The 26,119-nt window shown below is 39.7% G+C and overlaps 2 protein-coding genes across 8 annotated transcripts in view; both read right to left on the bottom strand.

Annotated features, from left to right (window-relative positions):
- The window catches only part of LOC108876259 (intermembrane lipid transfer protein VPS13B), a 308,041-nt gene extending 291,372 nt beyond the window's left edge, over positions 1–16,669 (bottom strand). For 5 of the 6 annotated variants that reach the window (XR_007814638.1, XR_007814639.1, XM_051076101.1 and 2 more), the window contains exons 1-3: positions 16,536–16,669; positions 14,460–14,618; positions 12,507–12,650 (exon numbers count right to left, since the gene is read on the bottom strand). Coding sequence is in view for 4 of the 6 variants with exons in the window: in XM_051076101.1 (XP_050932058.1) it covers positions 12,507–12,650; positions 14,460–14,606 (291 nt within the window). In the remaining 2 variants the exon portion in view is untranslated. Of the gene's footprint in view, positions 1–12,506; positions 12,651–14,459; positions 14,619–16,531 lie in introns of all 6 variants that reach the window. The other variant, XM_051076100.1, reaches the window with a different exon arrangement.
- A 3,795-nt stretch (positions 16,670–20,464) lies between these two features.
- osr2 (odd-skipped related transciption factor 2) lies at positions 20,465–24,728 on the bottom strand. 2 transcript variants are annotated; one of them, XM_018665785.2, is made up of 4 exons: positions 24,455–24,728; positions 21,750–22,433; positions 21,287–21,386; positions 20,465–20,994 (listed from the first exon to the last, which is right to left on the bottom strand). In XM_018665785.2, exons 2-4 carry the CDS (start codon positions 22,394–22,396, stop codon positions 20,812–20,814), a joined length of 930 nt encoding a protein of 309 aa, XP_018521301.1. In that variant the 5' UTR covers positions 22,397–22,433; positions 24,455–24,728; the 3' UTR covers positions 20,465–20,811. The 2 variants fall into 2 exon arrangements, with proteins under 2 accessions (XP_018521301.1, XP_018521302.1); XM_018665786.2 differs by having other exon boundaries at positions 20,465–20,912; positions 24,455–24,727.
- Positions 24,729–26,119: the final 1,391 nt, after the last annotated feature.

Below are 26,119 nucleotides of genomic sequence, written 5' to 3'. Positions count from 1 at the left end.
CCCCCATGTCAGGGCCTGCAGAGTTCCATCCCTAGGGAGGATCCTGCAATCAGACATCCTCCCTCACTCTCACAGGGAACACGTTTTGCCATATAACTTTCTTCAAACAAGACATCATGGATGTGATGGGTTTCAGAATGTTTTCCAGAACAATACAGAAGACACTCACTGCAAACATGATGAACACACCCCACATTTAGCAGAGAGCACGCTGCTTTGCTCCTGAAGCAGTGCCTCTGTTCTCAGTGCTACTAGTCCACTAGTCTTGCTCATGTCATCTTACTCTTGCAACTTTTGTTCCTTCACCTGTCATCATCTTATTCACTTTCACTTCTTTTCTTCTTCATCTACAGTCTATGACCTAGTTGACAAGTTGATTCTAGTTTGTCATCATCATCTCCATCCCTCTGCTTACTCTAAACCTTCTCAATACATCCATAACCAACTATTCTGGAGCTTGTTTTTACTGCGATGACCCTGGTTCTCATTAGAATAGATTCCAGCTGGCACTGAAAGGAAAGACACCAGAGAAGCAGCTCATTGTTTCAAACAAACAGTCACAGTTTGGGATGGTTCCAGTAATGTCCAATGGTATGCAGCCACCTCTTTTACACTTAAGCTGTTCGACTCATTGATGATGACCCCAATGGAATGTAAGCTGAAGAGAACGGAGCTCATCGCATTTGACTCAAATGACCTGTTCTTTAACGTTCCTTGGCTTCGAACACATCCATCAGCTCAACTAAAAATTAGCTGCTAATGGGTTTTTAATGAAACTGTAACAAATGTAGAAAGCCATTAAACCATGATTAAAGACAGGGGTTTCATTTTCTCCGCACACCGAGGTAGACTTACTCTCAGAGCTGTTAGGACAGAATTTCACACACTCTTCCTCACATTTAAAACACTCAGAAATATGCAAGAGTTCTTAATATTACTATTGTCACACTACATCACATATGTGTACTAAAGACAAATACTTACATACAACACCACATGCAAATAGATGTACAGTTTTACACAACCTAAGTACTGTATAATGATCCATACTCTAAAAGCACAGCAGAGCTGTGCAGCTGGAATCCATGGCAGACTGGAGGGATTAGAGTCCACAATGAACACAGATGAATATCACGTTGTGTGACATTCTGAATAATTATCTCAATGAAAACAGCTTATTACAAAAATGTGGTCTCTCTCCATCTCTCTTTCTCCCTCGCTTTTCAAGTAATTAAATCCATAACTGAGAAAGAAAATCCCCAATAACAATGGATGTACTCAACTAATGAAATATTACAGTCCTGAAATGTACACAATGTGCTGCATTATTTAAACTGAACTGGTGTACTCCTTAGCCTTGATTTTCTGAACAAATTAAGTCAGTGTAAGATCAATGTAAGAGAGAGAAAATGCAACATTTATAAAGTAGCAAAGATGACCTATTTGAAGCACTTATGAAATGTAAAGCTAAAATGAATGCGCTTCTTCCTAATGTCAAAAGTAAAGCTATCACAATTCTCATAAAAAAAGCTTTTTAAGTACATTTTTTCACCACTACTCTGATAACTAGATGTTAACCAACAAATAAGCAAAATATCCATACTCCATAAAAATATGTACCCAAACCAGGTTTATTTGAAATGCTTGTTATTTTCTTTATAGTCAAATGAATTATCTGTAATTCATGATTTTCATCATATCTATATAATAACTGAAACAACAACAGAGAATAGACAGACTTGAGGGATTTCTTTGGAATCATATCAAGGGCGGGGGGGCAGTTTACAAAGTATGTAACACCTAAAGTATTACTTAACAAATTTCATCCCTGCAAACTCTTAAAATGAAAGCACTGGGTAAATTTTCCAAGCATATGCCTTCTTTCTCTCAGAAGCTCAGAAATATAACATGATCATTAAAGAAAGGGGAGCAGGGACATGGAAAAGATTCCAAAGCATCTGCCAAAAGGAGAATGCACAATTACAAAACTATTTCACTCTAAGGCGAGAGGAATCACAACGACAGCACTGGTGATGTCATGCTGGAGATCTCTGCCAAGAATGCCTCCACTGTACCCAAGTAAAACTGGCTGTGTTTAATATCTGCCTGCAGCATGCCCAGAATAACAACAAACAGGGATCCCAGTTACAGACCAGACCCACAGGGAGGAATACAAGGACTTCTGACTTCTCAGTATTTCATTTGGACATCTTGCTTAGCCGCTGTCCTTGCATTATCTTTACCTGATATGATACATTTGGCTGCAGCTGTGGTGCATTTCTTTAACTGAGGCACAGCAAGCATCTGTACAAATGGGGTTTGATATGAGTGCCACCTTAACTATAAAGAGCTAAATGCCAAGCCTTCAGCTTTGTGCCCTCCTCTAACCTCTCCAATGCTGTACAGAAGTTTTAACTACAGTATCTCAGTAACATGGACTAATCAGTACTATTAATGGCAATTGCTAAATTTGATCTGCTGTGCATTTTAGCACCACCGTGGACCCATTGCATTCTGTAGTGCAGGTTTGAATCCCAAGACATTTTCTATAGTCTTACAAGAAAACCTCACGTAATACCAGCAGAAACAATCTTGTTTTTACGGTACAGTAGCTGCTGCTGCTCCAGTTAAAGTGTGTATAATTCTCCATTAATCTGGCAAATCTAAAAGCCAGTGTATTCATGCGTGAAATAAGTTTCATTATTACAAAATAGCTTTTTTGCTGTTTATTTCCCCACAACAGTAAACAGGTTAGCAGTAAGACATGACAAGGCAGAGGGAGAGCTGAGGTCAGGGCTCTTTAATCCTAGCTATCAATGTTTGTTTTCCATGACTGTTGTTGAAAATAGGGATTTTAAGTCATAGTAACTCCAATCCTTAGACTTGATTAAAAGCCAAGCCAAAACTTTAGACAGTCTAGTGACTAGGCCTGATGTAGGTGCCGTGATGGAATTTGGAACCTGGCGGAACAGTCGAGATTACTGCTGTCTCCATTTTATTTTCATTGGAGCCCATTCACATTCTGCCCAATGACCTCTTGATGTTAACATACCATGTTCCTGCTGGTCCCTGCTCAGGCACTTTTAGTATTATTGCACTTGACATACCTAAACGTTGTCTCACTGGTGGAAAGGAGAAAACATGAAGGAAAGGAACTGGGAGAGGGAAGGAAAATGAAAATGCAAAAAGAGCGTGAAAAAAGAGTGAGAGCAACAGCAGTTAAGAGAACAAAAAGCCAAGACAGAAAATAAGAAAAATACGACTGAGACAACAGGAAAGTGGAAGAAAAAAAATCAAAAGAGAGAGAATGGGAAAGAGGGAGAAATTGTTCCTGATTTAGATCTGAGAGGCTCTGGTCCTTCAGATGTCTCCATCAGCTAACCACAAGCCTGGGCTGAGCATGTGAGGCACGCTGCTTACACTGGCACAGCTACCCCCTAATGCTAATAACTGCAATGTGTTAGCTACAATAAAACACTCCACATAGAACCCTGATATGCACATACACAGGCATGTGCAAAAAGACATCTTATTTGAGTCACATATGACACATATGGGGGGAATTCCCAAACACATAGATAGCTGTCAATATCACCTGTTAACTTCTAATCTTAATAATAAGCGGTGCCTGGTCATATGCCAATTATTAACATACTAATCTATTTAATCAAACCATGTTATTTCCCTTCATGATAAGAAAATCATCAATATTTTTTTCATAAATGGTAGAGGGAATTATCATCCTGTAGAGATATTTTTATCTTCTTTTTATTTTGGTGAGTTGCTGACAACTAGTGGTCAGGACCTGATTTTAACATTAGCTGACAATCAATTGTCAGAAAGCAAAACATCCCTGTTCTCAGCTTTGCCCATTATATCATACACAGTATTAAGCACACAAGACATAAGCACCCCTTGAATGATGTAAGCACCAGTCTCCAACAACAGTGCAAGCAGTGGCTGTGGCTACTCTGATAACATTACTGCACACGTGAAGTGCAGGGCACAAACTATAGAGGCCTAAGTGTTCTTGGAGAGCATCAATGTTCTCAAAACAGCGAGATAGAATAAATCAAACAGAGAGAAATGGGAGAGGACTTTCCATCAATGTTGAGAAATACCAAAGCTAGACTGTAGTGTATGAGCATGCAAGTGGAATGCAGCGGGCCTTACATTTGCAGAGCTACTGTAGCCCAGGATCCAACGCAACTGAGGTACTGTCGACATTCATCAGTTTACTTGAAAGATGGAAAACTGTTTGGACTGTTTTGAGCAGCTCTTTCAGATTTTCAGACATTTCCAGATTTCAAACTATGTTAGAGATCCCAGCATGCAAAGCTGAAAGAGCAGATTTTAAATCTTAAAAAGCAGTGTGATAAATCTCATAAAGTCATGTTCAAAAACAGTGACATCAAAGTTCTGTAGCGCTGCAAACATTAAGAGCAGAATATTTCAAATATTTGAAATTTCATATTGTATGTTTCACTATAATGCTTAAAATCTTAAGTCTTACTTTCAACTAATGAAATATTAATTTACATTTTATGAAATGTGAATATAACTTTACCTCATACTCCATATTTTTCTGTGATGCTATATCTTGAACCAATCAGTATCCAATTATCTGTACTTTCTAAAAATAAAAATGTCATGATCAGGAGCAAATGCAACTCAGTCATGGCATGCAAATTCTTATCATGTTGGTCATTTTCAAGACGCAACGTGGTCAGTGTCAAGCCAGGCTGATTCACTCATTCAAGATGCATTTATTTTCTTTGTAGCTAACCATATGCCCTCCACACACACACAATCTATTTTCCTTCTCTCCCCCACCATGGCGAGTGACATGTTATGCAATTATTCATATTACATTCTTCTTCTCTTATCCACACATTACAGGGGCCCAGGCCGACCAAGATAAAAGCAAACTTTACCAATTACTGCGCACTCTGGGTCAAGTGGAATCTAACTCATATACCAACACATTAAGCAGAGCGGGGGAGCTCCTTTTGAAATACACTAGGATCAGTATTCCTCTGGTTTTAAGAATCATCAAGTGTTACACATAAAATTAGCTATATACATAATATAGAAAAAAATGGATTCTAGCACCAAATAGCTTGCAACTGAAAAGATCTGCAAATGCAATTTTACTGGTTAAATATCCTGCCTTCTATGGCGTCATCATTTCTATAATAAGAGTGGAATTATTCATAGGTCAAAGGGGTGAGGGTCTGCTAAATGGAGCTCACTCTCACCCTGAGACATAAAACACAGACCACCCACAGTTTGTGTAACATGGAGTTATACAAGCCTACCTTTCTCCACTGAAAAATTACACACAGAGGCTCGCAGTTACCGTGTTACTCCTTTTTGGACTTTCTGTAATGGCCAAATAAAAAATATCCATCTCTGTAAATCTGGTTAAAGCAACTGCATAAAGAGAAATATAGTGAAAAATGACATGAATCAGGTGGCCTTGGTCTATGGTTATAGCATCCAACAAATAGACAAAAATAAATTAAACGATAGCCAGCTGTGATTTTAAAAGCATTATTAAGTGGTGAACATCTTCCCTAACTTAATATAGTCACTTCTTATAGTGAGTGCCACCACAGTAGCTCACCTAGTAGACCATATACCGCATTGGCTTGGGTTTGAATCAAGCACAGGCACTTTGCCTGCATGTCATCCCATCTCTAGAAAGAGACAGGAGGGGGGATGACCCTTTCCTGTCTCTCTCTCTACTATGTCTATCAAATAGAGCAAAAATGGCAAAAAAAAATTCAAATAATTTTTTAAAAAGGCTCACGAGGCAAATGGTGTGCCTACTTGTAACACAATATCTACCCAGAATTTCTGTCTGAAGAAAGCACTAATAAAGCAAACATTATCCTTAACTGCAAGGTAATCGTTTCCCAGACTGCAATATCACCAGCAGCATTCAGCGAGTAATAGGCTCCACTTAAGGACTGCTGTAGCCCGGATGGCCTGAGAGCAGGGATTAAACTGTGGAGCGGCAGCGGCTGCCCAAAGTATATGGATCACCACTTGACTCACTAGATGCAGGAAGCCGATGGGTTTAATTTTCCCCCCTGACTGTTTTCCTGTGTCTGAGGACTGTCTGAGGAGCTGAAGTAACCTCATTCCACCAGAATCCCAAACCTCCACCAAGCCTCAAAGACAAAGCAGTGTAACACTGTGGGTTCTGTAGCCTTGGCTGACTCACAAGCAATGGTGGCTGGGTGCAAGGCCCTCCGCTGGAATTACACACTTGTGCATAGCCTTCTGCAGATGCTTTAAATCAGTTTGGAATGCCAAACAGAGACCAGTGTAATGGGTTACTCAATGCTGAGAACTTGAAGGACGAGACAGACAAATACAGCATGGGCACCATCATCTCTGGTCACAGTTTACACCCCCCCTCCCCAACATCAGAACACATGCTCTGGCTTCCAACCTGCCTGAGGAATTCACAGTGTGCCAACATTACTCCATCTTTTTATTATTTACAGTCAGAGATGGGTTTTGTTACTGCTTCGGGGGGTTGGATTCAAGGAAAATAGATTCGCCAAAGCTCCATGTCTTCGCCCTCTGTCTCCTCAATCTTGAAGACAAGGCCCTGCTGAGCTGATGATCAGACAGATTTATGGTGCAATCTCTGTAAGCCATTTGCTCCCTGCGAGCCGGAGAATCAAAGGCAAGATTTCCGGATGGCATTGGGACAGAGATTATCCAGTTTGTGCTATCTGATTGCATACTTCCACAGGCTGTTTTCTTTTACTTGTTTAACTTTTTTCCTTTATGTTTTCTGACTTGTGAAAGATGAGTTGCACAGGCACAAACAGACGGGATCTTATTCTGTCAGAGGAGACTGCACACTATGAAGGCTGACAGTGAAGGTACATTTGAGAGCAAGTTTAATGTCTTACTAACAGACACAGTTACAAGAACACAGTCCTAATTGTTTTCATTGTCAGTATATAACCACAACGTTCACACTCACACTATTAAGAAAAATTACTCAATTAATCTCAATTTAAATCATAGCGTAAAGCATAACTACAGTAGACCGCCAGTCTACACACAGAAGCTGGCAACAGCTTCCTATTCAATAGGTTTCTACTTAGTGGGTTGTGGAAACAACCCCTAGGTGGCAAAACCACATGTGAGAGCAGCAGCATCCAGAGTATAACTCCACAACAGGGAATCAACTGTGCATCTGAAGTCACAATGTTTAATATGTGTTTCATATTCAAAACTCAAGTATCACATCTATAGACAACTTGGGGTTTTTAAGAGTCTTCAAGAAGGGGTTCCCTAATTCACATGTATTACCCATTATTTAGGAGCAATGAGGTTTAGTGGTGTAAAGTCCTAAAAATAGTTTGGAAGGAATCTAACAGAAGAAAGGCCGTAGTTGGACCATATGCCAAACCAACAAGTCTCAGAGGCACCTCCCCAAATCATCTTGAGGCAATGCATCAATCAGAACCTCCACATCAGTGGCAAATGCACTCAGCGGCCATAAAACTCCCAGATCAAGCAGCAAGCTGAGCCAAAACCAGAAAGGCTCTCCTCGGTAAACCCAAGCCCTTATCTTTGTCTCGTAAAAAATAAAGAGTGCCTGAGAGTGTTATGATCCACTGCAACTGCTATCCAGCCAGTTCCTCTCTCGTCTTTGCTGATCACACCTCATCCTCAACATCTGGAGCAGTTTACCAAGATGTCAAGAAGAAAAGAAATTGTGCCCATAATTTTGCAACATTACATCAATGTTAGCTGTTAGGTCTTTCATTACAGCCTGAGACCAGTCTTGCCAATTTCTGTTACTGCTACAACGAGTAACAAATATAAGAACAAAACTCCTAAAAACAGCCGCACAATAAATTCTATCTCCTACCAAAGGTTTTATCCATCTCCTCATTATAGGGGGAAGTTTGTGGGTAGTAATGCCTTAAACCAAAAGCTCAGCATCACATACTAGTTCCAATCCACCACATCTGAGCTGAAAACATTAAAATGACAACAACACCTAATGAAGAAATAAATACATCAAATATAGAAAATCTTTCCCAAATGTGAATGAGCTGGTATGAAGTTGGTAAAACTGAGGATTGCTGCTAATTCCTTCCATGAGATTTCCATGGGGCAAATAAGATACTAGATGGAGACCTTATGAGTTCCATTAATAGCTCCAGTTTCCATACAGGCTCTGTATATAGAATGACAGATTTTAAAACCATTGTTTTATCCTGAGCAGTTCTTGACGTTTTCAGAATTGCTTTTTAATTTAGAGAGAGCTCCGATCAGACAGTTCATTCACATCAAGGAACTCAAGAGGGGCCGCAATGAGTGTGTCTTTGCACAAGAAGAAAGAAGTTTAAGTTGACTACTACAAAAACCTTTCATCCCCATGACCAATCTCCAGTTACATACATTAAGCTCTTAGGGATAGACCAGGGCTTAGTCTAATTTCACATGGAGATGTCCACACTAATTAACTGAACTCAGTGTTTCCCCTACCATTGTGGCCTGCCCCCCTAACGGGAACCTCCACCTCCCCAAGAAACCAAAAAAAAAGTACGCTTGTTTCTTTTCTGCTCAGTGTGTCAGTCTCTATAGTGTTTTGCTGTCATTTATGGTTGCATTTCTCTCCTCTCTACTTTCTGTTTCACCACACATGGTAGCAGAAAAGAGATGAGACAGGTTGACAACTTGTTATGTTAAGTGCAATAGAAGCTTTCTAACAAGAGTTATCATCTTCCTAAAACCAAAGATGGACAAATGTTAACCCCAGATGTGTGGAAGTCAAGCCAAAATATCAGCATTTTTTAAAATCCACACAATTTGATGACAAGCGGCAAGGAAGCTAGCAGCTCTGCTGCTGATGGCAGGTAAGCTAGTCCTAGCCAGACCACTAGCAGATCTCCCCTGACAAGCACAGGAGGACAGATTTTGAACCATCTGTGAGAAAGGAAATACTCCTAAAGGGAAGACTTGTAAAAGATGGCTCCTTTAACCGAAAGCTCTGTAATATTGCAATAAAAAAAAGAAGCCAGCAGGCCCCCTGCCCCCCACCACCTGAGTGCTGGCTGCAGCAGTGGCACCCTTCCATCTCCTCCATCTCCTCCATCTCCCTCCATCTCCCACCCACCCCCAAAGCAGTCAATCAACACTGGAACTCAAACATGAACAATAACAATTCAAATTTCGAACTTAAAACATAAAGGCAGGAATATGTAAAGCATGTAAAGTGTATATTATTCAAAGAATGTAAGTAGCACTGACACAATCAAGAAACATTTCTAAGCAAAGCACTTAAAACACATGATTTCAGGGCATAAAAACATATAAAAATGAATGCATTTTGTTTGTAAATGGCCTCTGGTTTATAAAATTAATGTCAAAACAAGTTGACAACATTTTTTTCTATTACCATACTTTGTGCACTACAAGTCCTCATTATGGCTTATTTTAAGCAATTACACTGTCAGCAGGAGCTGTAATCTCCAACTGCTGCTGAACTCCCAAATTTCCACATTTGCTGGAAACTATAATTGTGAGCTACTCTTGGTGCTTTGCAGATGGGCCCTATTGAGCAATCTCAATATCCCTAATATTACCCAGTTCCTCTCGAGGGGAAACACGAACATTAAAATGGTCCAAATAATTCCGGTCAAATTACACAACCCTTAATGAACTTCAAAAGATGTACGGATGTTTTTACAGGCCAGTGCTCTGGCTTTAACAGTAATTATGAAAACAAACCATATTAATGATATCATTTATCATTTCCACACTTTGGCCGCATGAGGCCCACCACAAAGTTCCTGTCTCCACTGGACAAAAGAAACACTAGTAATCTACTAAATTTAAAATGTAAGATTTTCCATACACAGATCAACTTTTTAGCTCTTTTAAAAATCTTGTGGCCATAACCAAAATTACTTGAGTCTATCAAGGAGAACTGTCATGGTCCAAGTTTCAAATGCACCTATGCCAAACTCCCTGCGTCCCTGCTAACATCTGATTAAAGCTGGGCCAGGGTCTGACATGTATATGAACAGGATATCTAACTTCCAAAGAAATGTAATCTTGTTTCTGTGAGACTGAAATGACAAGGCCTACAGACCTTTTCATTCAATCAAGAAATTCTAAGGCGGGAAAAAAATATGTGTTCTAACAATGCTGAATATGTAATAAAAATGCAATAAAAGTAATACAAGTTACATACATCTAAAGCATATGAGAAAACTGGCTTCATTTTCTTGGCTTAAGAACACAGTAGTCAGCCTTCTGCCTCCCACTCACATAGGAGAAAAGTGTAGCAGCTCATTTAAATTCCACACGCAAGAAGGACTTCTGTTCTAAGTCTGGCTTTGCTCCAAATTATGTCTCATGGGTGTACATACCACTGAATTATTTGTCCAAATGTCATTTACAATTCACAAAAATCTTTTCTTGACTAGAAGTGTTTTAGAAAACATCTGTAACAAACAGCTGTTTTGAGACTGCATGCATTACACCACAACTGGTCCTGGTACATGAGCTTAAGCTGTGTATGAAGCATAAAAACAAGTTTAAATTTCCATTGAACTAGAAACCTGATCGCATGAGCAGTAGCCACCTGCATAGTATGATATTTACCATTAGTTCTGGGCAGCTCAAGTGTTACAAATCTTTTTGCCGCAGTCTATGTAATTAGCTGTAATTGACTTCCCTTGAAATGTGTTTCTTGTGGGACATCTGGCCTTGAAACCTCAACCTTCCCATAAAAGGCCAGTGCCGAGTTACACTTTCAATTTTGCAAACTGCTTGGGTGGCAAAGGTATGACCAGCCTCTTATGCAGAACTAAATCTAAGAAAATTTCTATCATGCATATCACACAAAATGAAAATATTTATGATTAAACTAAATATAGTGATACAAACATTTCTCTTGGGATAACGGTTTTCAGATTTATTCCAATGATGATGCATCACAAGGCCTCCGTGACATTTCTAATTGATGATATATATGGATAAAATCTCTCTCTTGCAGTCCTCTTCTTCCTCTCTGCCTTTATTAGCATAAAATACTCTACATGGTACCTTTAAGCAGCCTGATCTGAGATGTGAAACATTCTTATTTTGTTTATGATGTAGTCCCAAATCTTGTTCATGAAACGCACAGTTCAGTGTTTGGAGACAGAATAAACCAGAGAACAACGACATGCTAAAGTTGAAGCACTGCACTGATGAAATTTAGTAAAGTCACCTCACAGTTTCGAGTTTCTCTACATATTTCTGGTCAGTGGTCAACGAACCTGCTCCTCTTGTTAAGGGACAAATATGCTGAGCGAGAGTACTGTGCTTTCCTGAAGGGAGACTGTATTGGCAAGGTAGAACCAACCATTTCAGAATGACAAAAACATGAGGAAAAAAAGAGCTAATATACATTTTGTGCTGGAATGCATCTGTTTAAAAAATAAAGGCAGATGCTTCTCTTGATAAATTGAAAGATCCATTGCAAATAATTCTGGTAGCATGGATGACGATACACTTTCATCCCCAAATTCTAAAATGTGCTCCTCATTGTACCCAGTCATTACATCACTTGCCAATATGCTTTTCCCCCAGAAGCTTTTCAGAGTGTAGATTACAATCCAAATCACGGTTTTAAAAGGCATACAATCATCATCTCCAGTGAGGCAGTGATCTATTTGCTTTGTTTGCTCTGCAAAGCATTTTCTTATCAGCATAGACACGAAAGACCCAAGCAGCTGCTATTTAACTCTGTCAAATTAACAAGTTTTAAGCTCTGCCTATGAAGTGCCTTAACACACTTAAGTGAAATGGAAATATGTTCAACAAGTGTGGCTTCAGAAAAATAGTCAATAGCAAACCAAAACCCAACCTACAGAACCAAGTCTTACACTTTCAATTTCAGGCTCATGTGGGGGATAATTGGCTGTCGTCATGCCAGCTCATTACAGATGGAAAGCTTTGAATCAGGGTTCACAGGCCAGAAACAATGTGTCATATTCCATCAAAAGAGTGCACCTTGCCTAATCGCCAAACCAAGTTGAAGAAAGTGAGTCATAAAATTCTGATATGAGAAACTGCTGCTTTAAAATATATGATCATATACAGGTAAGTGATGCAAGCAAACCACATAACTGGAACTGTATTCAAAACACTTTCGGATCCAGCAAAAACCAAAAATGAAAAAGTAGGTTAGAGTTTCACTTCATGTGATATCATATATTTCATTTCATATGTTTCTCTTTGTGTGATTTGACACCCTGTCAGTATTAAACTATGCCAGTTACAGCAACTCCACCACAGTGTGAAGCTTGCCAGGGTCAAAAAGGTCAACATGTTTTTTTTGTTTGTTTGTTTGTTTTGTATTTTTTAATGCAGTTGTTTATTCAACATAAATAACAAGAAGATCTGGTCATCCCTGTTTTGGCACTGAGAGGGAATCAAAGATATAATGCTTCTCATTCCAGTGAAAAACTAACCTGTGCTCCGTCCCTCAGCTTGAGAATGCACTCCATGGTGTTGATGGTGATGACTACAGGCTCTGAGCCCAGCTTGGTCCAGGGTACATGGATGCGCAGTTCATGGATATGACCACTCATGAATGTAAAGGGCAGCTTCAACTCCTATAAATATGAAGGGATACAAAAAAGTGACATCAAAAGGTAACTATAAGAATCATCTTCACAACAGTATTATATCTGCAATGGGGACAACATTGAAGTTGAGGCTTCAAGGTAATTTGGACACTTCATCCATCCATTCTCTACACAGCACTTTGAAAATAATATTTGAAGACGAGAGGATAGTAAAAAGTAACAGCTACAGATTACATATGCGTCATGCTTTTAACAAAATCAGTCAGATTTTCTCAGAGGCAGACAAATCGCTGTTCTGCATCTTGAACTACTCTGTGTGAGAACGAGTCCCATGAAACCAGACTGCCTACACACAGGCTTCACATGCCTCTTCTCTAAGTCTGAGCCAAAAAACTAATAACCAAACATATTTCTGAGCAAAAGCTGTCATGGATCTACACTATGTCTGCTCTATAACCCTCACAATGTTCCACTAAACGTTACTCTTTGTTTTAAGAAGATGATCTCTAATTGCACATTTTAAGAGAAGTACTGTTCAAAAGAAATGCAATAAAATAAAGGGAAAGGGAGAACAATTGCCAAGGTTTTGACATAGCGTTACACATCAAAATCCGAACACAACTCCCACTGTCGGTTGGCTTAAAGCTGCTTTCAATAAGAACTTTCATCACAATCTCTGTTGGGTTAGGTATTGTTTTGGTCTGCTCTTCTGAAGCAGTCAGAACCCACTCAAGAGAAAATTCTTTTAACTCATGGTAGATTGATCTAATCCAGACATTACAAGTGTAAAAAAGAACACTGTGTCAAAATAACACTGCTGAGCTAAATATTTGAGTGAATCTTTCAAAAGTCCACCAAAATGACAGTAACAATACTGTGCTTGTGCCATGCTGATTCTAGTCAAGGCATCTTAGGAACTTAACTATCTATCTACTAACTATACACACTGCTAAGATGCATTATTTTATGTTGTAAGTGAAGCAGTTTAAAATCTGCTTGTACTGTAATGTCAGCATTGTCACGTCTACATGCTTTGCTATGGAACCGTGTTGCATTCACAAAGAAAAAAATTGGAGCCCTTATCTCGTAATTATGACTCTCATAATTACAAGAAAAGATCTCATTGAGATCTGGGTTTTAAGTTAATTAAAAGGTCTGGATCTTGTAATTATGAGATCCATAATTGGGCAGGAATTGGAACATTTCAGAGCTATAAGGTTTTTAAGATTTCTTGAGTATCAAAGTAATTCAGTGATGGTTGTCAGTACATCCAGTGGTACATTACAAAAAGGAACCGTTATTAGCTAAACAGGGGCACTTCATTTTCTAAACTGAAAATATGTACAGGCTCAAAAATGAGGCTCAAGTTGCAGTCTAGAGTTTAACTGACTGTAGGTTATCCATGACAACTTTATACTTGCCATTTCCAATTAAAGTGTACATCTGTTCACACAAATGAAGACCTTTAACCTTTACTGTGAGACTTTCTAAAATGCTTTATTGGGGAAAAATACTTTTTTAAAAATATTTAAGCTCATATTCATTAAACAGATATATAGAACAGACAATTCAATCAGGTAGCATCATAATACCTGTCTTCTAAAATAGCCAGGACTGATAACCACCTTAACATCCCTCACTAGTCAATATTTTTCTCTACTAGCACAACTGAGCACAACCTCACAACTATTATCCATCAGAAACACATGGCCTTCCTGCAACCACATCGCCTACTGTGTTCAATTAAATGTGGAAATACAGTTTCTGTTATCCCAATAAGTATTGTCTTGATTTTGTGAAAAAGTTAAAGCAGAGGTTACACTCAGTGCACAGTACCTGTTCCAGCACATCCAGCTTCAGGTCCAACTTGCTGAGCACCACATCTCCTCCCCAGAGAGACAGCTGCAGGTCAGATGGCTTCAGATTCTTAATATACTTGTTCACATAGCTCATGAGGAGCGGCGTGACATAGGACTCCAACATCTTGTCCCACTCCTGAACACATATCAAACATTGAACAAAACATTGTCACATAAATCAGCACTGTTAATATCTTTTGTCTTTTTTTCAAATACCACAACTTCTGAAGCTTAAACCTGGTAACAGACATTTTTTCACAGCAGATATTTTGAAATGTCATAGCACAGGGCAGGTGTAATTAATAATATTAATGATGGCTACATTTCATTAAGGTATGACATTTCTAAGACAGAAGTAATGTGACTGACTCTACCAACTCCATCTAATCTGTTATGTTGGGGCTTAGCAGAGACACCAGCATGCCAGCTTTGTCTGAAGATAAGAATCCCTGTACATTCTGAGCTGCTGCCCAAAGGCCTTGAGGAATGGGTGGTATCACTGGCACCACAGCCAGGTTCTGAGGGCAGTGTGAGTCCATCTGTACAGGGATCCAGCAAGCTGCAGCATCCAGCTGAGTTGCATCACCTTTGTTAAGGCAGAGGAAACTGCAGCCATATTGCAAGGCCACAGATGACCTGTGTGCATCAGCAAAGAACTGGAAGCATCTGGTAGGCTTTGGAAGACTGCTTAAATTTTCAGAGGACATTGCAAACATAACTCTTTGTCTAGGCATGGTGCTGATGTAAGAGACAACACAACAAGTTATATTTTTGGAGTTGACTATCCCCTGAGAAGACCACATAGAGGAGGCTCAGCAATAAAAGAGAGCCAAGTACAAGGAGATGGTTTAACAGTTCTGTGGAAATGGATGGGGAATAAGATGCAAACTAATGGACGTGGCGCAGATGGGATTTAGGGATCTGCCTCTCCACTGAGCATTCAAGTTCCTAGGGATAGGAGGACAGAGATTAACAAAGTCATCAAAAACATCTTGAAGGAAGCTGAAAAGGCATCCAGATGGTTTTGGATAAAGACAGGTGAACCATGAAGTACAAGCGCTATTCTGTATTAACCTCAGTTGAGTCATCTGGATGAGGGTGTATGAAGATTTAAAAACCAAAACACCTGTTGACCGCAGGCTCTTCATTAATGATGTGACAGAGTTGCACCAGAGGGTGTTTTCCTGAACATGCAAGCTCTCTAGCATAGTTTATTTGGACACTTAAGTGGAAAGGAACCATAAGTAAAGTCATTATGAAGATCTGTGCTGACAAGTCAAAATATCTGTTAGGCCTAATACTAAAGACTCATATTACACTAAAACGTAAAATCCGAGATTATACTAATTGTTTCATATTAGCCTTAAGATGACATTCAACACTAAACTGTATGTTACAATTTTATAGTAAGGCGTGGACACTGTTTTGGTTATAACCCTCACTAAAAAACAGAAAATGGTCTTTGAATGAGATTGTAAACTTAACATCCTTTCCTCCCCAATAACTGATTGGTGATTAATATTACATGTGCGCTTAAAAACAAACTATATTATAAGCAATATCTAGGGAGATTGAAGGTATAGCTGCAATTGGTTGCCATTTATTCTCAACATCAAGAATGTGGATTGCAGTTCAAGCTCTAACTAACTTTTTATAAATATCAGTGGTTCTATTTATAAGTAGTTTGATTGTAATTCATAGTAATATCTTAACTAGCCTGCTTGCTACTGTGACTTCACTTTTTATGCTTGCGACTTAGGGGGAAACGCCAGCAGTAGTTAGCTGCTCTGTTTTTACGTGCATTGCAATGTAACTAAACATAGCATAGTGTTTTAAACGGAGCCGTGTTATACTCCGTAATAGAAAATATAACTTACTGCGGAGTAGTTTAGACTAAAGAAGCTAGCTATGCTCTCCTGTCATTCTAGCTGTATACACAGCTGCAGTGCAAAGAAGCTAAGCTAACTGAGAAGAAGTCGTCCTAACTTCATTCGTTTCAGCTGATTAAAACGTGTGACCACAGATAAAAATGGAAAAACCTCTCCTTACTTGCCTCCCGTCTGTATCCTGTATGGATTTCTTGCGATCGGAACGAAATATCACCAATTCATCTCGTTCACGTTAGCCACATCTCTCAACAGCTTCGGCACAAACGTCATGAGTAAACACCAACGCGGCTTCCGTAAGCCTGGTGTTGCCTTTTTGTCCTGTAGGAAATTTGATTATTATATCTCAGTATACGTTCAGCTTATGATCCAAAATAGTGGCGAGCGAGACATTATTTGTGATACATGACTGGGAGACGTGATATTTACAGGGTCGATTTCGGAAAGGACTAAAAAGAAAAGCACGAAAGCGTCAGGCAAATACGCGATGCACATTATACTCATCTAATTCTGTTACTGCATCATCAGGTGCCATGATTCCAGCGGAATTAAATTAAGTAACAGCACATAGCTTGTGTTTCAAAGTCATGATCATCCCTCTCCTTGTCAAATGGTGTGTGTGGTTACACGCAACACTAAATCTCTTTGTGAAAGTAAAGATTTACGAGGTGCTAGGGAATGCATCGTTCCACGTGACATCAGTGGTTACTTTCGCACGCTCTTAGCCCTTATATGGCCGTGGAAGCACACCTTTGCTGAGAGAGTAGTGAGAAAACCTACGGCCAGCACCTGGACAGTGTCAGTGTATACGCTACTTTATTTAAACAATAGACTATGTCCTATAAAGAATAATTTAAAATACAGTGGTATAACATGGATAATGAATGCTGAGGTAAAAGGCCTAACAGTGATATCATTTTTCATGGGCCTTCTTTTGTTGTTTTGGGATAACGGTTGATCTTGAAATTATAAATCATATAACTTATTAACCAAGTATAATATCGGGATTTATGAATATTAAGTTTAGGCTTTATTTACTTGGTTACACCAGTAATTTCTGCCGCCAAGGGCCTCTTTGTCTATGCACTTTAGTGTCTGTAGTTGTAATGTAAACTGTTGCTACTGAGCCGTTTTTAATTTGCACGGCAGAACTGAAATTATAGCCATAGGCAACTTGAGCACACAAAAAAAGCCACCTGCGAAAACAAATAAATCCAAATGTTAGTACAGAATATGAAAAGGGATTTCTCAGTTTCTGTCAACAGGGGCAGTGGAGCCGAAATTAAAAGGTGGATGTGTGTCACAGGCCGTGGAAGGTCATATGGTTATCATATTAAATCAGAGCAGTGGTGTGCAGTGGCCTGCAGTCAGTGCGTGTTAGATCCCAGTGTCTAGGAGTAGCATGTAGATTCGGGAGGGGGGGTGGAGGGTGGAGTCTATTTCAATATGCGTTTCCCCTTACCTTAACCTGAGCCTAACCTTAACCCTACCTGTAACCATTTATGTCTTATGATGCTTAACTGACCCCACTCTTACCGTCACCCTAACCAGTTATCTCTGTCTATACTCCAGAGGTCTGGAATGTAATGTTTACCGTCAGTGCAGCCTCTCCCTTGCCAACTAGATAAAGCTTCCTGATGACACAATCCCTATAGGCCGTCGAAGTTCACCATGTGACTGGACTGTCCACTCCGCGTCAGTGCAGCCTCAGGCATTATTATGATTATTGTGAGGTCGGGTCAGAGGTGTGCTCTATAGTGACGGATAAAGAAGCCTATTGACATCAGATTGTCACACTTTTCCTTCAGATCCATTCATTCTTATGCTCCTGCTGACAAGACTGGGTTAAATCAGAGGCACTATGAGGGAGAGGGACTTTGGTTAAATTCAGTTAATTGAACAGTCTGTGTACACAACATAGTAACGCCATCAGGCCCAAGCAGGTATCCTGGTGGTGTAGACACTAATGATTTAAGCCTGCGTCTTTCAGGCCAGTGAAGATTTTTTTTAAAGGGATATAGTTTGTTCTATATTGTTCTGTTTAGGTGATCATTGTGAACAGATAAAATTTCAGTTTTTTGTTTACAGTAGGGCTATGCTGACAAAAAATCCACCAGTCGAGGCCTTAACAAATTAAAATAAAACCCAATCCAGAAAAGCTAAAAAGATGTGTTTGTTTTAAAATACACCGTAGTGAGAGGACTCCAAAATTACATTTTCTTTATATTACATTTTTATTATGCATGCCCGTACATCAGCTACATACATATTAATCGCCTTCAGCATTTTACTGTGAAGTCTGTTTCGTTTACTTAAGTTGGTTAGAATTTAACTAATCGCAAGATAATACATCCAAATACAAATTTGAGGAATAACTTTCTCAAACAATCAGTAAAATGAAAAAAACAAACTATAATAACGTTTATTATTATTATTATTATTATTAATAATAATAATAATAATAATAATAATAATAATAATAATAATATATTGCATTTATCTTAATTCATCTTTTTATTTTTGCATCGTATTTATTTTTATGTTTTGATGATTGAGCATGATTTTTTTTTTTTTTTTTTTTGGTATGATTATTATGTAGATCATTCGTTTTCTGTAAACATGAGCTTGCTCAGCACTGACTTTACACTTGTTGCTTTTCCATTTAGAAACTAATTAGGAAAATACTAGCCTGCAGTGCGTAATAAACTGGGCCTGAGTTAATGGCCTTTCAGCAGCAATGAGCGCCTTGTTGTTATTGTAACCACTTGTTCCAGACCCTATTTTCGAGCCCATTAAAGATAAATGCGATTTTTTTCAAGCAATTAATTGCACTGTCAGGTGAAAATCATGTTTTTAAACGAGTCCTCAGAAGCCAGTGATGGCTGGTGAAATCATGAAACAGACCTGAAGGCCAACACTGCAACACAGATGAGGGGGGAATCAGAGTGAGAGAATCTTACTTTATCATTACCGGATGACAATAATAATGGTAAAAAAAAAAAGACGATAGATCAGCTCCTTGTATCACAGGTGGCAGATCTGATGGTTAATATTCAAGCGCAATGTGGTCCGATTGGTGGCCGATCAAAGGTTAGATGGATGAAATCCAAATCTTGGGATTTATATGTGCACAAATCTATCTAACCAACCTGGGACTTTAAACACGGCGTCTAAAGCGCTCACCAATTTCCCCGTGAATTATACTGTGTAAATTAATAATTTAAACACCGATTACACTTCAGATCAAATAGAACTACATTTTAATTTGTAGAATCGACTTGTATATACCTCCTCATAGCAGGATGTCGAGGATCGAAGATAGAACAGTGTCTAAAAAAAAAAAAAAACACCTGAATACTTTCTGTTTATAGTGTAAGTGATGAATTAATGAACCTTGATAATTTCCCAAACAATAATCTGTTGACGGCATCGGCTGCGTGTCCTCTCGCTGGATTAAATCGTTTTCTTTGGGCTGACGGCTGCTTCTGCCGCTTTGCAGGTCAATTATGATATCAGAGGTGATGCAGATAAAGACATGTGATATGGCTGCTAATGCGGCTAATGTAATACTAATCAGCCTCTGGAGGCTCTAGATATTGAAAATAATAATTGAGTTTAATAATCCTGAGACGTGCAAAAACACAGGAGGGAGGCAGAAAATGTTACATAGGTAGTAATCACATGATCATCCTTTCATATATATATATATATATATATATATATATATATATATATATATATAAATGTATAAATTCTTAAATTCTTAAATGATCACTCACAGTAACATATATCTTTCTTCTTCTTTAATAAGTGTCTGGTCCGAAAGACTTTAACAGACTTAAACAGTTCTAAACGTCCTTGAGGACCCTCATGTCATTCATGCTCCCTGTCAACTGATAACTACTGGTCTGCTATAAAAAGCCCAACATTTCTGTCACATTAAGCTCTCGCTGCCCGCTGGCTGTAAACATATAGACTATTAACTTGATGGCCATGGTAAATGGTTTAATCTAAATATTGCTTTTGGGCTATGACATGGTGTCTCGTGTTTCAGAGCATGAGAAACATGAAATAAAAACAAGAACAAACGCAAATGTATCATGGAAATATTTATTTCTAAAATACAATTTAACATACTTTAAACTTATGACTGTTTTGTGACAACTTTATAATTTCAAGGAAAAGCAAATAAAAAACAACATTATGTACATGGTCTTGATATTTACAGGTGGTTTGAAAGCTGGACATGGCCATGGCTCCGCTGCTGTCCCACTTGAGGTGCAACCAAATTCCGCTCTAAAATGTGCTGCAGTAAACGTGTCCTGATTAGGAGTCTTTGAGGAGGAAAAAAAAAGGGAAAAAAGAAGAAAAAAAAAAAGAAAAAGAAAAAGTCGCTGACTTGTCTTCCTGCGTTTTGTCCATTGTTATTTTAGTCTGTCCAGGCTAGAAGTCCTGATGTGGGCTGTGCGTCAAACTGTGCCGTCGCAAGTCACAGTTGCGCCGAAACACCTTTCCGCAGCGGCCACAGCTGTAGGGCTTGATGTCTGTATGGGTGAGAAGGTGAGTTTTCAGGTTACTTCTTTGATTAAAGGTTCTTCCGCATGTGGGGCATTTGTGGGGAGACTCCTGTTTAGATTTAAAGCAAGCAAAGAATTATTCCCTTTAATTGTGTAGAACTAAAAAGAAATCCACTTTTGTGTCAGTTATGACTCACACTGATTTACACAATAACTGTTATTTAGCTTGTACGTGTATCTCTCACTCATTGTTTTGTTTTAATTTGGTAACTGGCCAAACGCAGTCGTTTTGTGAGACTTATTAATATCCCCATGCATGCAGTAGACCGTGTGTAATAGGTGAATTATGATCATAACGGTGAGGATAACATCATGGGTGACTGTTAATATTTCCAGCTTACCTGCATATGTAAGGTTTTATGGACGGCTAGAGTTCGAGACTGACAGAATCCTTTCCCACATTCTTGACATTTGAATGGTTTTTCCTTGGAGTGGATGTATCTGTAAAACAGAAATAACACTTCATCAAATGTCTGCTCATGCGTGGATTTGCTTGTAGCTATTTCAAACCCCAGAGTCAGGGCGAAAAATCTCCTCTGCGCAAAGTTGTGCAGGGTGTCGAACTTTTGTGCATAAAAGTGCGTTAGCGCCCTCGTGGAGAAAACTCTGGGAACAGACCTGTCTCTATGTTTAAATTGAAGAATATGTTTTTAATTGCCAGCTGTGGAGAAATAATTTAGAGATGTAAATGTATTTCTGATTTAAACCGTATGCACACACAGGAATGCTGCTGGGAATTTTAGACCCCCACCTCCTAACCCCAGTGTGTCATTAATAGCTGCATTATCCGTAAATCTGTCTTACCTGTGGTCTCTGAGATGGTCTTGTCTTCGGAAGGCTTTGTGGCAAATATCACATGTATAGGGCCGCTCGTCTGTGTGGGTCCTCTCGTGGATGAGGAGATTGTAGGACTTGGTGAAATGCCTGCCACAGAACTTGCAAATAAATTCCTTTTTAGTCTTGGATGGGAGCCTGCCCCGGGTGGGTTTTCTTTCCGGGGACAGCTTGCTCAGCTCGGAGATGGTTCCCCCTAGTGCCAACTTCGCCAGATCCGCGGCTTTCGGTGGGTCCTCCTGAGTGGCAGCGAGGGCCAGGTTGGCGAAGTCAAACCTCGGCCTGTCCTTGTGCAGCGAGGGGACGCCGTGCGCAACGCCGGCTTGTTTTGGGTGGAAGAGCTGCGCCGCGGCCGTGAAAGGGATCGCTGGGAAGGGAATCCTGGGGTCGACCAGACCCTGGGCGGCTGCCATCTCCGTGATCGTCGACCTCAGTCCTTGAATGTGCGGGTAACCAAGAGTCCAGTGGTTCATGTGCATGGTTTGCACCGCGCTGAGGCCGTACAGTCCCTGCAGCTGGTCAGCTGGGAAAGTGTTGACGGCCTGCAGGAAGGAGTAGTTTGTGAGCTGGAGGGCCGGGTGCAGGGGGATCGGAGCGTGCAGGGCTTTGCTCCCCATCTCGACTCAGACCTCTACAGAGGACACGGTGAAAACCCTGGGGGGAAAATATGAGAGTTGTGTGTAAATGCCTCATTAGAGCTGGTAATTATGTGGTTACAAAGGCAGGCAATGTGTGACCCTCACTTAGTGATCACAATACAGTAAAAAAAATAACACCTGTTTTCCCATCTACAACATTTTTACTTGAGTAATATTTTTATGCATATTTTGTATTCTAATTTAACATGACAGCAGTGATCATATGCCTCCAGTCATTAAATGTGAATAATCTGTATCCACATGAAGGCGCAAATTAATTACTTCAATTTGTAAAACCTGCACAAAGCCATGCTGCTAATTAGGAAAATAAACCGAACAGTCTGTAAAGGTGCAGGAGTGTTGTTCTGACACTGACAATAATGTGTAAAACTGTTTGTTGTAGGCAAAACCACTGGGAGTACATAAACACGTACTTACGCATTAGCAAGAGCAAAGTTTGTTCTTTATAAAGGCAGATGCGCATCAGAACAATTTTATAAAACACATCACTCATCGAAACTGTAACTAAATTACGTGGGGGTAAAAATGACTCATATGGCATCGATTAACACAGTAAATTACATATTCAGTTCACTCTGAATGGAACACTAAATCTCATACAAGATAATTAGAGAAGACACGTTGTATTTGACGGTTGTAGCTGGTGTTTCACAATACAAAACAAGTGCTCTGTGTGTAGTTTTGTAGAAGTTTGAATTTTTGCCAGCAGAGATCACATATGTTATTAAAAGAACATGAGTCAGAACAAAACACACAAATGCTGGCTATTAACCACAAGAAAGTTACTTTAATCTTTGCTGGAAATGCATGTGCTTTTTATTTTTATGGTTGCGGGCAGTAGCCAGCAAATTTTATAGGCACTAATATTTTGCTTTTAGGTCTGTTTTATTTCATGCTGCATGTTTTTGTGTAGGACGAGTTTCCCTTGGGCAAGAGAACATGGTAGCAAATAACTTGAGGGATTTTTTTAACCTACTTTCGCACGGAGCGATGTTTGCATTAAATAAAAGCAGATGCTGCCTAATCTCCACACTGCAGGACAAACAAGGTGACGCTGACAGTGCAAGAAATCAGAAGGAGAGGCTCCATGTTTGTGAGGATGACAGGTTATGTTTTCCCACGCAGGAAAAAAGTGCACCGTGTAAGTTCAAGATTCCGGATGGTGAAAGCGGGACTGGCCGTGAGCCAGCTGTGCAACAGCGAGCTGACCTTTAGATTTGCTCGAGGTAGAAAAATAAGGGGGAAAAAAATGATTTCTTCTGATTTTGGATGATGGAATAATAATCAGAGAATTGTTTTTGACAGATGAGGCCGAGTCATATTTTAACATCATGTTTCACAAGGTTTAACGAGCCTGAAACTTTGTGTAGATTAAGGCATTATTCACACTTGCAGAGTGAAAGTCCTGCTTACATGCTAGCTGAAGGGCTAGTCGCTTGTTTCACATAGAGCTCTCTCTCTCTCTCTGCGCTGATTTCCCTTTAACAGGCGCTATATGGTTAAATATAATTTAGCACAGGTGCAACGTAGGTCATCATGCAGGCACTTGTTCTTTGATCATGTGTACAACTTTGTTCAACCTGTTCTTCTCTCAATAGCCTTTGGACTTAATTTACACTGACAGCAGCCTGAGTGCCTTGTCTTGTTCTTTAAATCCTTTCCTTGGCAGGAGGTTTTAAACTTCTATAAGTTGTGACAAGTCTACAAACGCGGAGGCCACTGCTTGTTTCAGCTTTCTTATGTACTGTGAACACAGAGCAGGGATGTCAAAACGTGGGCAAACTATGACTTCAAGCTGGTGATCATCACGGAGCAATGATCGCCATTAGGAACAACATTTAGTGTAGTTTTTGTCCATGAAAAGCTGACAGTTCTTTTCTGACAATTTGCTATCTTTGCTTCATAGCTCAAATAGTAAAAGGTTTTTGAGAGAGAAAGTTACAAGAAGTGAGCTGAGTGAGGCTGGTCCCCTTCCCTGCAGAGGACTGACATATACCCTGCCAAACACAATCTTACCCCAATAAATAGCTGCCAAAGGTCCTGCGGTATGTCAGTAATCCACAGTAACTATAGAGGCGACGAGCTCCAATAAAGCGCCGCTAAAAGTTTTCCAAGTTCCAAGTCCATGAAACTTTCATGTAGCCATGCAGCCAAACTCTGACGTCTCGGACCTTTGCAGAGATGTGACAAGTTGTGGAAAGAGACGAAGAAGTTTGGAGGAGAGACAGCAGCGGCGTGGGAGTCTCCTCCGGAGCTAGGGCTTGAAGTGTGCGTAATGCGCTCCGGTCCTTCACTTTTCAGGGCTCGGGGGCTCTGGAGCGCTCAGCCCGCCCTTCGACACGCCTCCACCCCCCGTCCTCTATCATTAACTCCAATGTTCCTCCTCTGTTTATTTGTGTTTGGATAGCAACTAGGGCTCCAGACCGTAGTAGCGAAGCGTGTACTGCTCAACCTGCCTCTACTGACACCTCTCATATGCCATAAAGCCAAGTTTGATACCTTCTTTTGGAGACGTGATTGGAAGCGCAGGAGGAAACCCTGATCACTTTTTCCTCCAACTCCACGCTTTTGAAAACGTGCTTTTGGATACTCGAGCCGCTTACAAGATTTTTTTTTAAAATAACCATTCTACCTCATTTGCTAAAATGGAGGGCATATGCAGGAACCACCACATTAAATTGTAGCATTGCACTGTGGTAAGAGTAAAAAAAATTCTGAGGTTTGTGACAGAAATGAAAACATCCTGATATCGGCAGCATGGTGAACAAATACAAAGCAAACATTCAGACAATGAGCCGCTCTAAGTTCCTGCTGTACACTTTGATACTTTTTCTTTAAATTGTGTGAAAACATCAATAAAATTGTTGAATCAAATCGTCATGAAAACATCACACGCGGGTTGTCTAGACACGTATACCTGTTATTTACAACTAAACAGGCGTATTAGCTACAAACACATATCATTGAATACATTCTCCTAAACTGAGGTGACGGAATTGCCTGTGATATGCTGAGGGACTGTGTGTATGAACTGAGATCAACCTGATTCAGGGAGACTCCTTCTTGTTCAAAAGCAGGTTAAAAAAAATCTTCTTCCAACATCTCAGTCTTTTTTTTTTCTTCTTCTTCTTCTTTTTTTTAAATAAATCACCTCTGATTAGTGACAGTATGTGGAGTTGGGTAGACCGCTCTTTAAATAGGCTGTGATTTGTTTCTGGCCACAGATTTAGGTGTAAAGTAATTAAAACTTGTGACAGCCAGAGTCAAAATTTAAAGTGCGCCTCTTTGTTCTACACACACACACACACACAGAGAAGTCGCTTTACGCACACGAACAAGCTGTCCTTCAACAGGTTGTTAAGAAACGAAGATGTTTATCAGTGTTTCCATCTAAGCCACAGAAAAGCTTGTTGGGTATAAATTTAAGGAAAAATATTTCGCCACATTTAAATCAATGATAAAAATGTCCACTGATATTTCTCCTTTGCAATGTCAGAACAGAATGTTTGGTTGGGCTATTTTATTCTGTTTTTTTTCCCTAACAACCTTATGATTTATAAGAATGACAAAGCGACTGGCGGAAAACTTTCGTTTTTAAAAATGCAATTCATAAATGTTCAGTGCAGCAGGACTGACCGGGGTTTTTTTCGGTTGCTGCAGCTGTGTCTCTGCTGCAGAGAG

The sequence above is a fragment of the Lates calcarifer genome, linkage group LG15 (assembly GCF_001640805.2).
Source record: "Lates calcarifer isolate ASB-BC8 linkage group LG15, TLL_Latcal_v3, whole genome shotgun sequence".
NCBI lineage: Eukaryota > Metazoa > Chordata > Actinopteri > Centropomidae > Lates > Lates calcarifer.
This window is presented reverse-complemented; position numbering and strand designations above follow the sequence as displayed.

What these genes read in the sequence shown, in the direction of transcription:
- osr2 (XM_018665785.2), bottom strand. Translation starts at nt 22,396, where the DNA reads ATGGGGAGCAAAGCCCTGCACGCTCCGATCCCCCTGCACCCGGCCCTC. An exon ending in GACCATCTCAGAGACCACAG is followed by an intron (nt 21,387 to 21,749) that starts GTAAGACAGATT and finishes TCTGTTTTACAG; the next exon opens with ATACATCCACTCCAAGGAAA. An exon ending in ATAAAACCTTACATATGCAG is followed by an intron (nt 20,995 to 21,286) that starts GTAAGCTGGAAA and finishes AAATCTAAACAG; the next exon opens with GAGTCTCCCCACAAATGCCC.